Here is a 15857-nt window from a genome sequence, read left to right as displayed (position 1 = left end):
AAAAGTACTGTAAACACATATCGGCATCATATCCATCTCAAATGAAAACTAGACAGAACAGAATATTTATTATTCAGCAAAATATCTCTTTAGTTTTATTAAAAAAAAAAAAAAAACTCTCACGCTTCTTGAAGGTGTGTGGCACCATCTCACTGAACTATTAAAAATAAAAACTTTCACATACAGAAGCCATTGTTGTAGTAAGTAATGAACACTCCACAGACCATGCCTACGGCTTCAGTCCAAACTGTTTTTTGTTCACGTTTAACAGCAGTTGCTTTTCAAAGTTGGCATCTCCCAATCGGTTTCTCCTGGGCCTAAATATCTGGCCACCAGTATTGAAGAGTCTCTCCACTGGAGCACTTGATGGGATTGCTGTGTTATATTTGATGAAGAGCTTCTTCAGTTTGGGCAGCAGCATGTATTCAGTAAACTCGTCAGTGGTTGGGGCGTCCAGATAGATGTCCACCTCAGACTTATTGACAGCTGATGGGCTTTGCTTGAACTTAAAAAAGGATGAAGCACTCTTTTTCCCCTCTAGGTCATCAGGGGGTTAAAATAAAGGTTTGGATGAGGGGGCGGCATGCCGTCAGACCTGGTGTAGCTGTAGGCTTTGAACTCTCATCCAACAGACCATCCAAATCATTTTTCAATTGCACAATGGTAGGAGCCAGGTAGCCGAGGAATGTGTTTTTTTCCCCCTGAAGGATGTTCAGAGCACATGCCAAGGGACCCATCACACTCACAAACTTGTTGATGAAGTCTATTTCCTCTGGAGTGAATCAACGAAGCCCAAACTCATCACAGATGGTGTGCAGAAGGAGTCTGTCATACTCAGGAGTGGCATCCAATGGCACTGTTAGATTGCTGGTCTGGGGAGTCAAGGTGGCTATGTGAGCCAGGCGCTGCATTGAGAGGAACATAGAATTCCAACGTGTGTCGTTCGGAGTGACAAAGCCAATCTTTAGCTTTTACTCAACAAAATCTGAGGCTTTCGCACTCCTTTTCACCCTATTCCACAGAGCAGATGCCTTGGAAAATACAGGCCTCGCTAATTTGTTGTACAGCCTATCCGTTACATTCTTTGCATCTGTGGCAACAAGATTTAAAGTATGGGCCATGCACCTTCTATGAGGTGGGAGGCAGGGATCCTCTAACTCTGACAGAAGTGCAGGCTCAAGACCATCGTCCTCATCATCGGAGCTCTCAGCAGTAGATCCTGTGTCACTGCCTTCAGTCACCTCATCAGCTGCTCTAATAACAACACTGTCTCCAAAACAGCTGAATGCTTTGACGAAATTGGAAGCATTGTCAGTCACTGTGCACACAATTTTGTTTTGAATTTTAAATTCCTTGTACACATCCGTCAGCACTTTAGCCAGGACATCATATGTGTGTGACCCTCTGACACGACGACATGCAAGGGCTGCTGATCTCCTGAGTGACACATCATTTTTATCAAGCCAATGAATTGTGATGCCCATGAATCCTTTGTTGACAGCTGACCAGCAGTCAGCTGTTGTGCATACAAAGTCAAGCTCAGCAAGTTCAGCTTTTAAATTACTGATAACCTCAATGAATTCCTTATTCATTAGTCCCTGCACCTGTCTTCTTGAGGGCACATGTCTGCCTGGTTGCAAACCAGTTACTAGTTTTATGAAGGAGGGTTTTTCAACCTTACTCAGTGGCTGTAAATCTCCAACAATGTAGTCTATTATTAATCTGTCTACCTGTTGCTGGGAGATTATACCCCTGAAGGCAGCAGGCAGTGTGACTTGAGTCGTTTGGGGACTTTGGCTGGGGGTTTTGCCCTTCCCTCTATGACCTTGAAGGGCTTGCATATATGCTTTCACGCTGGACAAATGCTTCAACTCAACGTGTCTTTTCAAATTGGAAAATGAGGTCATTGATGTTCTAACTTGTTTTTTCAGCGCAGGTGGACAAAGCTTGCACAGAAAGGTTAGGTTTTTACCGTCAGAGTCTCTGTGAAACAGTGTGTAAAATGCCCGTAAATTGTCAAAGTTACAGCCAGCATCATCCGTGTTTTCTGTGCCAGCTCCACTGGTGGTTGAGCTTTCCTCCTCTGCGCTTGCCATGGTTACTGCTGCAGCAGTTCGCTTCGCGCTCATGCGTTGCCAAGGCTGTGCCCTTTGAGAAGTGTGTGTGTGCGCATTATGGGAAACGTAGTGTGAAGCTAAAGACATTAGATTCGACTGTCCTTGGCTTTACACTACGTTACCCAAGATGCACTGCACACAAGCACTGAGCGAGAGTCAGGCTGAGCATTTTATTTTTCGAGCGGAGGAGCCCTTCGCTAGTGCTTGAGTGACAACACAACATGCTGTTTAAATGTGTGAGCCGACCTTGTCACTCGACTCATCAGGTGAAAATAAATCCCGATGTTTAATTGCATTCCAACAGTGAACGACGTCTACGCCGTTCATCACACATAAAATTCACGTTCAAGTTCTTGATTTACTAATAAGTTGCGTTCAGTTCAAAGTTCACTGAAATATGAACGTGTTCAATGAACGCGTTCTTTTGAACTCGTTCATGCACAATACTGGCTGGTTGTCACTTGATACCTTTTCAGAACCTGCCTGTGTTTCCACCAGTTTAGAAAATGAACATAGGTGACAGTGACAGTAAAGGTTCATATTGTCACGTTCAAAGCCGGACGGAACGGCGATCGTGCGAGGCGAACGGGCAGGAAGCAGGCGGACAGGCGGAAGTCGGGGTAAACCAGGGATTTAATAAATAAACAGGGAGCAGGAGACATGAAACGCCAACTAACATCAATGACAGACAAAGGACTCAGGTAAGACACGGACTGAAATACACAGGACTGATTGAAAATAATCGGACACAGCTGGGTACAATCATGAAAGAACACGTGGGTAATCAGGGGGCGTAGCACACACGAGGAGCGGACGGGCCGGGCATCACACATATGTATTCCGTTTTGTTGGATTTATTCTTTTCTGTTCCAGAATAAGTTTTATAAGCTGCCAACTGTCCATTTAACAGTCGCACTATTAAAGATGCCAATAACTGAACTTTGCAATCTGCCTCATGATCTCTTCGCCACTCTAGTGCCATAATATTTTATTTATCAGACCTGTGGCATGGTTTTCATTTACAATGCAAAGTTACTCCGATAATAAGCTGGCTAGTTGTTTTACTGCTGGCACCGGAAATATTAGACAAAACTATATTGGTGATTGACTGAATTATCCAGATATGCGGATGGTTTGGACACGATGGCCCCTCCCACTTGCACTGATGTTATGAGAACTATTTTTTTTTTGTGGTGGCCTATAGCCTTGTGCCTTTGACCGAATCACAGCCATGATATACCGGAGTATCTTCTTATACATTATGTTATTGCTTAATTATACTGCACTCATAAAGCATTATAAACACAGTTATAAATATTTTAAAAAAAGCATAACACATTATATCCACCATTATAACGCTTTATGAATGCTTTATGACACACTCAACTATAAGGCACTATAGATACCTTCATAATGCAATACAAAGCATCCTTAATGCTTATACCGATCATTATAATGCATTATGAAGGTATTTATAGTGCACTAAAGAGAGCTTCATACATCATTCATTATGCATAATAAGCATGCCTATAATGTGTTATGCCTTTTGATAAATATTTAAAGCCATGATTATAATGCATAACAATGGATTATTATTTGTTGTGATTTTTTTTTTAATTACTAACAACATGGCCTTAAGTGTTCCAGAGATTTTATAGTGTTCCGTAATCTGAGCAAATGGAAGCATGTAGATGTTGAACAAAGAGGCTCAGTGAGGATTATAATTCTAATTGGTGATCAGTGTTGACACACCACAGCACACAGTGTACAACGCCGAAATGTGTCCTCTGCTTTTAACCCATATGTGACATCGTGACATAGCAAGGGCCAGCTAATTCAGCACCCTGAGAGCAGTGTTTTGCTTAGGGTCCCTCAGCGGTGCCTTGCTGGTCGGGGATTCAATCCAACAACCATTAAGCCACCACTGCCCACTGCCAATAACGGACCCTTGAGGAACTCCACATGTAATTTCTGTTCATTCAGATTCATAATTACCCTTCTGACAGAAAGTAGTGCCTGACTTGTAAAAATAATTCAAACCCATTAAATAAGGCGGCTGCTCCACCTCCTTCCCTAAGTGCTCTAGTCTCACTGATAAAGGGCAGGTAGGAGTAGCTGGTTTGATCAGGGCTGCTGCATAGTTTTCATGTGACCCCATTTCAGTTTAACGCATAAAAATCAAGGTTTATCCTGATAATACAATCAGTCATTAATAAAGATTTTCCAACCAAAGGCTTGATATTCAGTAAAGATCAGTTTAATGTATAAAACACATTGTCTGACCCAGTGTGTAGGTGACACACAACTGGAGTCAGATGAGAGAGAGAGTAGCTGTGGGCTTTGATGCACTTTGTTCCCCCTGAAGTCCTTCCTTCACGTTTGCCCTTTTTGTGCATTCGCTGACTGTACTTTTTTTCAGATTCATTAATATTGTCCTAAGACGGCACCTGCAGTCTTACCCAAACTGGCTGTGACACTGAACATCTCCTAAGTCTGTGCTTTAGGGCCATGACTTCACACGACACGACTACACTTGCGTGCGTAGTTTACATCTATCTGGAGGATTGAAGGTCATGTCCACCGGGGGGCAGTGCGAGAAAACCATCTTGGGGAGAACATGCAATCTTTGTCATCGTCTACTGCATATAAAATATCTTCAAACTGGATATTAAACAGTTCAATCTTGAGAAAAAAAGTAGCTATTTTAAATATAGAATAATTAACTGACTTACACTGGAACAGACCCAATACAGAAAAAAGTATTGCAATAATAATATGATGTAGCAAAATTTGTCAGAAGGTTTAGTAGTGACTTGGCTCGAATCGGAAGAGATGAAGAAAACAAAATTATAAATGAGATTTACTGCTTTAACCTGCAAACCAGTCAGTCTTACTGATACAGAAAATAATGTAGGAGGTGCCTTACAGAATAAATTGTATGATTATATATAAACATAAGGCAGAAGGAGCCTTTGTTAGATTGTGGCAAAAATGGCTTGAACAAGGTGAGCAGAACTCAGCCTATTTCTTTAGGCTGGAAAGTCAGCAAGTCAGGAACAACTGCATTATGCGGGTGAGGATTTATGGAAATGCTGCAGATGACATCAAGAAAATAGCCAAATTCTGCACTGAGTTCTTTAATAATTTGTATGTCAGGAGTCTTGATCCAAAATTTTTGATTTCTTCTCAAACATCACGGGAATAACTGATGTGGATCGTGAACTTTGTGACGTCCCAGTTGGTTTAACTGAGATGTGTGCAGCAATAAATTGCTTAAAAAAAAAAAAAAAAAAAAGTTAAAATTAAAAAAATTGCTTTTTTCATCATTGCTGGAGACTTCAATCAGGCAAATCTGAAGCCAGTTTTCCCCAAATTCTTCCAATATATGAACATCCCAGCTAGAGGGAGAATCTGTCTGGACAATGTTCACACAAACGTTTGTGAGGCCTACAAGCCCCCCCCCCCCCCACCTCGGCTACTCAGACCATGTCACTGTGATCATGGTTCCTGTGTATAAATCCCTGCTGAAGCACAACAAACCAGTCAGTCAGAGTGTGGCCAGCTGGTGCCGTCTCAGCTCTCCAAGGCTGCTTTGGATCTACTGACTGGGACATTTTTAAGGAGGCTGCTATAAATGGTGACGCCATCAACCTGGAGGAGTATATAAACTCTGTGATCGATGACCACGAGAGCCGACCAAAGGCCCTGGATGATGAGGGAAGTGCTCACATAGCTAAGAATCAGAAATGCAGCTTTCAGATCTAAAGACAAGACATCCCAGTGCTGTAGAAGCCATCAGTGACAGGCCTGAATGACTACTGCCCAGTAGCACTCATGTCAATCATCATGAAGTGCTTGGAAAGGCTGGTCATGGCAGTAATACATAAAGACTAATCTTCCCACCTCTCTAGACCCTCTCTGATCTGCATACCGGTCCAACAGGTCTACTGAGGACACCGTAGCCTCTGCCCGTCACCTTTCCCTGACACATCTGGGTAAGAGAGTCACAGATGTCAGGATGTTATTCATAGACTTCAGCTCTACCTTCAACATGTCCCTCAAAAACTGAGGGGGTTAAGCTTGAACACCACTCTCTGCAGCTGGATCTTGGATTTCCTGACAGAGACGCCCCAGTCAGTATGTATGGGCTGCAACACGTCCAACACCATCATCATCAAGTTTGTGGATGATACAACTGTGGTGGGACTGATAAATAGAGAAGATGAATCAGCATACAGAGAAGAGGTGGAAAGTCTGTCCACAAGGTGCAGAGACTATAATCTATCTGTCAACGCTGACAAGGCAAAAGAGATGATTGTGGACTTCAGAAGGACACGTCCTGCCCACACCCCACTCAGCATCAACGGTACTGCTGTGGAGATTGTAAGGAGAACCAAGTTCCTCGGTGTGGACATAACTGAGGAATTTACATGGACAAATAACACCAGCTCCTTATTCAAGAAAGCCCAGCAAAGACTAAACTTCCTGAGGCGCTGAAATAAGCAAACCTTCCCCTCCCATCCTCACCATGTTCTATAGAGGCACCATCGGCAGTGTTCTGACTAACTGCATCACCATCTGGTGTGGCAGCTGCAACAAATCTGACCGCAAATTCCTGCAGAGAGCAGTGAAAACAGCAGAGAACATTATGGGATGCCTCTCCCTTCCCTACAAGCCGCTTTTTGTAAACGCAGTGTCCGCAAGGCCTGCAGCATTGTGCAGGACCCATCACATCCCTCACATGGTCATTCCACACTCCAGCCACCTGAGAGAAGATACTGCAGCATCAGAGCCGGGTCTGCCAGGCTGCGTGGCAGTTTTTACCCCCAGGCTGTCAGGCTCCTCAACACCATGCTGCCTCCCAGGATCCCTCACTCTGCCTCCTCACTGCCTCAACCCCCCCGTAACCCACAACTAAAGGCCACAGACTGACCCTTAAGCACTGCACTGAACTTAACACTTTGTCACTCTGACATGGGGGCAATAATAAGAATCCCCATTATTCTCTGTCTGCCCCATTATTCTGCTTCTATTCCTATTTTCAGCTGTTAGAAATGTTAGACGTGTTACTGCTGTTACTACTATTATCATACACTGTTTACACTGTGAACTCAGGCTGTTACAGCGTACATGATGGTGAATTCAGGTCTAACTGACTGCAGAAATACATCATATATTTAATATAGTTCTAACAATATTGCACATTGTCCAGTATTGCACATTACTGTATATTGCACAATCTACTCCTCTTCCTCAGTTGCACTGTCCTGTAAGTCCTTTGCACATTGTCTTGTCTTGTTCTCTATATTGGACTAAGTTTATGCTTACACTGTGGGCCCTGAGCTTCGCCATTTCATCTCTCTCTATACTTATATATGGTGCAGATGACAATAAAGTTCAATTTGGCTTTGATCTTGGGGGTTTGTTCACGGTGCAGCAATTTGGAAAAAGAGGGAACTGAGCTGGAAGGTGAAGCTTTTAATTTACCAGTTGATCTACGTTCCTACCCTCACTTATGGTTATGAGCTCTGGGTGATGACCGAATAAATGAGATTGTGAATACTGTACAAGCAGCAGAAATGAGTTTCCTCAGCAGGGTGTCTGGGCTCAGCCTTAGAGAGGGTGAGGAGCTCAGACATCCGGGCTCAAAGTAGAGTCGCTGCTTCTCCGCATTGAAAGGAGTCAGTTGATGGTTCTAGGATACCTCTTGGACGGCGCCCTGGGGAGGTGTTTCAAGGCATGTCCAACCAGGAGGAGGCCTGGGGGCAGACCCAGAGATTATATATTATATATAACCTGAGAGATTATATATAATATATACTACATTATATACCAGCCTAGATGCATCTACGTTGGGAGCGTCGCATTGGCGCGCTGCTGGAGAGACGTGTGTGTCCAAAGTGGATTAAAAGACGTTCATATAGTGATCTAAAGACAAACTCACTTTTATTAATAGCTGTTGTAGAATCAATATTAAACTCACTATTTTATTTGTGTCCATTGCTTGGTCAAAATATCAGGCAGATCATTGTGAGCAGCAATAAGTAATAAACATAACAATCTCAAATAATGATAGACATTAATTAGCTTTGCACATTAGTTAATTTTGCACATTGCTTACTGAGCAAAATTAGCACAATACGATCATTAATAGCATAATCAGTTTACTGAATGTGTCTGGCAGGCTGTGGGGTGGACTCTCTATAAAACAAAACAGGTGTTTAGTACCAAATTAGGACCCAATATACTCATTTTTAATTCTTAATTAAAAATTAAGGATGGCATGGTGGTGCAGTGTTTAGCACTGTTGCCTCACACCGCTGGGACCCGGGTTCGAGTCTCCGCCTGGGTTACATGTGTGTGGAGTTTGCATGTTCTCCCCATGTCGTCGTGGGGTTTCCTCTGGGTGCTCCGGTTTCCCCCCCAGTCCAAAGACATGCTGAGGCTAATTGGAGTTACTAAATTGCCCATTCAGTAGGTGTGCATGAGTGAGTGACTGGTGTGTGAGTGTGCCCTGCGATGGGCTGGCCCCCCATCCTGGGTTGTTCCCTGCCTCGTGCCCATTGCTTCTGGGATAGGCTCCGGACCCACCGTGACCCAGTAGGATAAGTGGTTTGGAAAATGGATGGATGGATATTAGATAAGTGGCAGAAAAATCGATGGATGGATGGAACTGTATGAAAAATAATGCTGCTTATGAAAGTAGGTAAGTAAGAATTTCAGGTTAGAATTTCATTGTACCTTGTACGCATGACACTGCTTTCTTAGAAACTTATACTGCCATTAAATTTTGAAGACGCTGTACAAAGAAGGACACAATAGTGTTCGGAATATTTTTTTCTTGTCTGTGAAAATATACAGCTCTTCTGGACACTCATTCTTAAAAAAATTAGATGCTACTTTAATACGATCTGTACCGTTAGTAAAGACAATGTTCCGTGACAAAACGTGACCATACTGCCACGCCAATTTCTGGTGGCACTAGAGTTGTGACGTTCGCGAACGAACCGATTCTTTTGAACGGCTCATAAACATGAACGATGGGAACCGAGTCGCGGCTGGGGGGGAGCCGTTCTTTCTGTCGTTCTTTTTTTCCTATGCGTGTTTCACACAGATGCACACAAATTACCTCCGCAAGACAGAACAGTTATAGGGGGAGGGGCACACCCAGCGCAGGGGTGCTCCTGCCTAACAGCATGATGATAGTTGTGCACGCATCCTTCACGTGAGTGCTCCAGTGGAAAAAAACCCTGCGTGCCTCTGTCATTGGGTAGGAGCAGAGCCATGACTTATGCACGCTGCCGTGATAACAATGTTCTTGTGTGGAAGTGTTTGTAGTAAAAGCTATTTTGCACAGAAATTCATTGCAGCAAATTTGTTTTGATGTTTATTTGTGAGTAGGTATTGTATGAATAACATAAGTCAACGTAGCTTTACACATACACACACTTTGTACTAAAGGTAAATCCAAAATAGTGATGTCACTGTCTAAACAGAGGGATGTTGTGCAACCCTATGGAATATAGTCCACACATGACAAATGAGGTAATAATCAATACTTCAGAATAATTCAAACTCAGATATTGGTGTGTGATATCTGAGTTTTAATTATTTGACTACAAATCTCACCTCATCATTCCTCCCAGTGATTATTTCCAGGATAAACTGAGATGCCCTCAAGCTGGCTTCTTAAAACTGACTAAATATTTTAAAAGAGCCAAAAGAGCCGTTCTATTGAACGGCTCTTTGAAAGGAACGGATCGCCAAGATCCGGATCCCCTCAAAGAGCCATAAATCCCATCACTAGGTGGCACTGCACGTCGCGCATGCGTCTTGTTATCCTCATGTAAGTGCGCAGACGAAGCCGGAATCAACACAGAAAACGTGGCGGCCAGACTGGTACCTCTCCGCGCACGTATAAGCGGACGTGTTTGTATAGACTTTTATGATGCATTTTACTCCTCCGCGGACGACCGCCTGCCGCACTACAAATTTGTCTTTAAACGCCAACATAGATGATTTTGATGAGGATTGGGGTAGTTTGCAAACCCTACAGCCAATTTTCAAGGTAAAAGAACTGTTGCATACATTTAAATGCGTATGCATATTTGTGCAGACTTGTCCCAAATTGAAAATCTCACGCCAGCCAGTTGATCAAAGTTGGCAGCCCCGTGAACTGCCGCTCTGAATTTGTAAAACGTAGGGAAACATACACAGACCTCGCGGCTGTGGTACGTGTGCAGGGAATATCAGAATTACTACTAATAATACTTAAATAGGGCACGTGCGCATGTGTAAAGTACACAGCTTGACCAGAGAAATATGAACGTTTCCATGTACGCATACGCGGTGTAATACGCGAGTGCTGCGCTTTGCGGAGAACCAGCCTAGATGCGTCCGCGTTGGGAGCGTCGAGTCGGCGCGCTGCTGGAGAGAGGTGTGTGTCCAAAGTGGATTAAAAGACGTTCATATTGTGACCTAAAGACAAACTCACTTTTAGTGGTAATCTTTGTTGTGTAATTTTATGGTTAATATGTTTGATGAATGCTGTTTGTAATTTTATTTACCTGTAATTAAGCCTATTAGTTTAACATGCGCGTCATTTTGGCGCGTCTTCCCACCGGCGTCGCGCGGGCGACCAACATTTCCTGAGGTAATTCACATATTTGACTTTTTATATTTTATGTATCGTACAGAATAATAGAGCGCAGGCTAAAGTGCAGTTCGGCCCCAGCGAGTCTCTCAGCGCGGCGTGTCTCACAGCGCAGGGGGCAGCCGGAGCGCCGCAGACTGGGGCGGCTACATGAGTATATTGGGAATAAAATGTGTGTATTGGAGCGAGTTCTGTGTGAGTGAGTGTGTGAGGTGTGACAGTGATAATGATGGAGATGCTGGGCTTCGTCATGGGATCAATCGCTCTTCCTCCTGCCTACAGACTCCTGCCAGCTGACGCTGGACCCCAACACAGCAAACAGACTCCTGTCTCTGTCAGGGGGGGACAGGAAGGTGACAGGGGGGGCAGAGCAGCCATATCCTGATCATCCAGAGAGATTTGACAGCTGGAGCCAAGTTCTGTGCAGAGAGAGTCTGACTGGTCGCTGTTACTGGGAGGCTGAGTGGGATGGACGTGCAGCCTGGATAGGAGTGACTTATAAAGGGATCAGGAGGAAAGGAGGGAGGGACTGTGGGCTTGGAGCCAATAACAAGTCATGGATGCTGTGCTGCTCTCCTCACAGACACTCTGTCCGGCGCAATAATAAAGAGACTCTCATACCCATAGAGCCCTCAGGCTCCCACAGAGTAGGAGTGTATCTGGACTGGGGGGCTGGTGCTCTGTCCTTCTACAGAGTCTCCTCTGATGGACTGACCCCCCTGCACAGATTCACCTCCTCATTCACTGAGTCCCTCTATCCAGGGTTTGGGGTTTATCCAAACCCCCCCGTGTCGCTGTGCATGCTGGGATAGCTCACTGTGTGCTGGAGGAATCATTTTTACCGTATCAGAGTCTCACATGTCGCTGCTTCTCCACGGCAAAAAGGTAAAATCTCTGCTTTATAACCAGTATAACCCTTTTTACTCTGTCTGAAGTGTGACGTATGTTAATAATTGGGTTCTGTAAGCTGAACAAACATGTAGAATGACTGTTTTTCTCTGACTTATGTTCTATGTTGTCTGTAAATGCACCAAAACTGCCTAAACAAATTCATAGTACATGCAGTTGTACCAATGGAGTGAATTCTGATTCTGAATAAAATAAAATGTAATGAAATCTAAGCCTGATGAGTGGGGGGAGCTTTTCCCCTCCCCTCTATCCATCCATCCATCCATTTTCCAAACCGCTTATCCTATTGGGTCGCGGGGGGTCCGGAGCCTATCCCGGAAGCAATGGGCACGAGGCTGGGAACAACCCAGGATGGGGGGCCAGCCCATCGCAGGGCACACTCACACACCAGTCACTCACACATACACACCTATGGGCAATTTTGCAACTCCAATTAGCCTCCCCTCTATATGTATATTTTATATTTCTGTCTATATATTGTATTTGCTACCTGTACACTGACAATAAAGGCTTCCTATTCTATCCCATTAATGTCCCGGTTCCGCGCTGCCCAGAACGTAACTGAGTAACAGACTTAATCCGCGCTCTCTGCTCACTGAGCGCAGCAGCCTGATATCGCAGCGGCGACGCTTTGGCCAGCAGGGGGCGGCAGACGGCAGACAGTTTATTAACTCAAAACCTACAGCGGTCCTGAGGTAACTTAGTAAAGATAATAACATAATCAAATTAATCATATATTAACTAAGTAAACATAAATAACATAAAATCTTAATAAGTCACGTTAGTACAACAACAACAGAAAGGCACCTGATCATCAATGAAGTAGTGTAGGTGATTACCAATTACCAGAAAAAAAACACATAAATCCTGTTTCATTAGGAATCCTGAGATATATACAGTACTGTGCTAAAGTCTTAGGGAGTCATAGGAAATGTTTAAAGCTATTTATCTGGGTAGTAAATTTATATTTTCTCAGTATTAAAAACAAAATTTAATATTAGAACATGTGCAAATTATGAGTAAAACAAAAAAAACTAAAAGGAATTTCTTATGTTCTCCAAAAAGTTACTGATATCTTGTTGGATGGCTAGATGAACACCAATATGGTTCCTAAACCTCTCCTCAGGTTCACCTCGGCCATTTCATGTATTTGTTAAATTTCACCACCAGCTCAATTAATTCATGAAACTAGTTTTGAAAAGTCACTGAGGTATTGATTAGCTACACACGTGGACAAAATTGTTGGTACCCTTCAGTCAATGAAAGAAAAACTCACAATGGTCACAGAAATAACTTTAATCTGACAAAAGTAATAATAAATAAAAATTCTATGAAATTTAACTAATAAAAGTCAAACATTGATTTTTAACCATGCTTCAACAGAATTAATTAAAAAAAAAACTCATGAGTGTTGCTTGTTGCCCCTCGTTAGTCTTTGCATTTAAGTATCTATTTGTCTCGGCCATTGATGTTAGACCTTCCTGCTGCCTGTGACCTTCCCGGTTGCCAGTCCTCCCATTTGTGATCCCTCACGATCCTCTTTGTTTCCAGTCTCAGCCCATCTAGTTCAGCAAACCCCCTTTTTGTTTTGCTACCAAGGATACAGAGATGAGAGTCTTTTACCAAGCATACAGTGTCCAGAGTGGATGAGCATGACCACAGTGAGAAGAGGATCTGATGGATGGAGGACCTAAGTACCATAATCTTAGTAACGCATGAGCAGAATTGGACCATAAGAGGAACTGGCCGGCTCCATCTCACACATGGTACGTGGGTGTAGAAGTTACTCAAAACCATATGGCTGAAATCCTCCACATGTGCATTTTGAATGTATTGGGCATCATGTCCTGTTTTAACCATGAGAATCCAGTGAGGGGCGGCTCAGTGGGTAACAGGGCTGCCTTGCAGCTGCAGTGTTGAATGTTTCCATCCTTCTCCTATGCTGTCTGTGTGGCGTTTGTTTGCTCTCTTTATCCCACATGGGTTTCTTCCTGCAGCGACTCAGACAGGCATCTGTAAATTGTCCGGACTCCATAACTGTGAGTGTTCCTTGTGATTAAATGGCATTGTATCCATGGTGGACCCCAGCTTTATGCCCTGCGTTTCCTGTAATTGGCTCTGGGATACCCTTGTGATAAGTGTTTGGAAGATGGATGCGTCTAATCTTAGTACTTACGTGATCTATCCCGTCTCCTCCCAATTGAGCCAGCAGAGGTCACTAATGGCCCTCCGTAACTCTCCTAACCCTCCCCAGCTGTATCCCATCGTTGACGTTCTCCACCCTGATCTGTTATCCTCCTACACCTCTCTCCCGTCGCTGATTACTGTGTATAAATGTTCCTGCTCTCATGGTTCCTCAGCTCCGTCATCATTCTTCCAAGTGTTGTTTGCTGTATTCCCTTAATAAAGCCTGTGTCTTTCCCAGAGCTACTGCATCTGAGTCGTCCTTAACCCAGATTATATTACTCATCACATAGAATATCCATTTACATTTAACCCCATGGACACTAAGCTTTTCTCCCAGGGGTCTAAGGTAAGTGAGACCAATTGGACCAATTCGTCCAGATAAATACATTTGTAAAAGAAGTAGTGAATACGTTTCCAATCAATTCCTATTACACATTGACGTTATAATCAGAAGCCACATTATGAAATGGAATATATCCAAACAGCATTTTAATCTGACCAGTAGGGCATGCTGTTGTACCACTTGTAGAAACACTTTTGCATTTACCAGACTTGTTTATCCAAAGTGACTTACAGCAGTGGGAAGGGTTATGTTTTATGCATATTCTTGGGGGATTTGAACCCATGACCAATGCATCATAAATGCAACACTCTACTTGTTCAGCTAGAGAATCTCTATGAAAAAAGTCCTAATGACTTGAAGTAATCAGCTCCTAATGCCAGGTAGCTGAAAACACAATGAGGTTCTTCCTCAATGTGATGCTGCCCAACCCAGCAGACGGGAATCTGATGAATCAGACACGCTTGCCAGTGTCCAGTTTAACCTTTGGGGTCCGTGGACTCGACGGCCAATCAGAGATGGCAGACAGCTGTCCACATGGCCCCGATTGAGCGGTACGTTTGCGTAACCTGCTGGCTGTAAAAGGAGACCATGTGTTTGAATGCTGCATCGCAGGCCTGACACATGAGAAAGACCAGATGCCAGCCACCTCAGACATGTGGATTTTATCTGTGTTCCACAGGCACTTTCATATAAGTGATTTACAGGAACAGCCAGTCTAGTGCAGGGCAGCGCAAACACCCTCATGCATATACTGGTTTTAGCACAGCTTCATTGTAAGGCATATCAGATGGCCTCAGAATCCTGCTCCCTGCTTAATACAAGGTGAATAGGGAGTAGGAACTAGGGGACTAAGGACTATGGGATTAGGGGCCACAGGACTAGGAGACTATGGGACTAAGGGAATAGGGAACCAGGGGAAAAGGGGCTACAGTGTTAGGGACCATGGGACTAAGAAACAAGGAGACTAGGGACTTGTGGATCATGGAAGTGGGGCAAAGGGGAATTGGGCACTATGGACTATGAGACTAAGGTATAGAGGGACCACAAAATTTGAGCACTTAAGACTAGAGGACTGTGGGACTGCAATGCAGCATCTCCGGAAACCTGTTTACTCCTGCTGGGCAGCTTTCATGTGGCACCCCCTGCTGGACAGTGGAGACACTACAGAGGCTGTGTATTGTGTTCAGTCACCTTTTACTGTAAATCACACATGGGTTCACGCTCATTTGTGTCTGCTCTGAATCCCCATGCGCCGAGGTGAAAACTCCATCCACTTTAGGTAATTCAGGGGCCTCTTGCCAAGTTATGTGAGCTTCGTGTCTGATTCTTTGGGCTTCCGTACTGGAAGCAGTCCAGGGTAATTCTGGGAAAGTGTGGAGCTTAGACAAACCAAACTACAGCGTAACATGCTGCCAAGGGGGATTTTAAGATTTTGGTATATTGTGTGGGCATCTTTCTGTTCTTGATATTGATTGATGTATGTAATTATGTAGTATTTTTAATATACGGATAGCGCACTATTGTATACAAAGCGACAAGCCAAGCTTGCAGTTTTGCAGTGTTCATGTGCTGCCACCTTCTGGGAAAACGAAGAACGGATTTTCAGATTAAGATCTAAAAAACTACACATTTACATTTTAGCCCATGT

The 15857-nt window shown here is 43.8% G+C and overlaps 2 protein-coding genes across 2 annotated transcripts in view; one reads left to right on the top strand and one right to left on the bottom strand.

Annotated features, from left to right (window-relative positions):
• LOC125721617 (NACHT, LRR and PYD domains-containing protein 12-like) overlaps window positions 1-15857 on the top strand; it is a 566129-nt gene that overhangs the window by 311789 nt on the left and 238483 nt on the right. Inside the window, exon 13 of the mRNA XM_048997598.1 lies at window positions 11053-11244. Coding sequence (XP_048853555.1) covers window positions 11053-11244 — 192 coding nt within the window. The remainder of the gene's footprint in view (window positions 1-11052; window positions 11245-15857) is intronic.
• The window catches only part of LOC125721595 (uncharacterized), a 264097-nt gene that overhangs the window by 84089 nt on the left and 164151 nt on the right, over window positions 1-15857 (bottom strand). The window lies entirely within an intron of this gene.

The sequence above is a fragment of the Brienomyrus brachyistius genome, unplaced genomic scaffold (assembly GCF_023856365.1).
Source record: "Brienomyrus brachyistius isolate T26 unplaced genomic scaffold, BBRACH_0.4 scaffold34, whole genome shotgun sequence".
NCBI classification, from domain to species: Eukaryota; Metazoa; Chordata; class Actinopteri; order Osteoglossiformes; family Mormyridae; genus Brienomyrus; species Brienomyrus brachyistius.
Note: the sequence above shows the minus strand (reverse complement) of the source record. Positions and strands in the feature narration are given on the sequence as shown.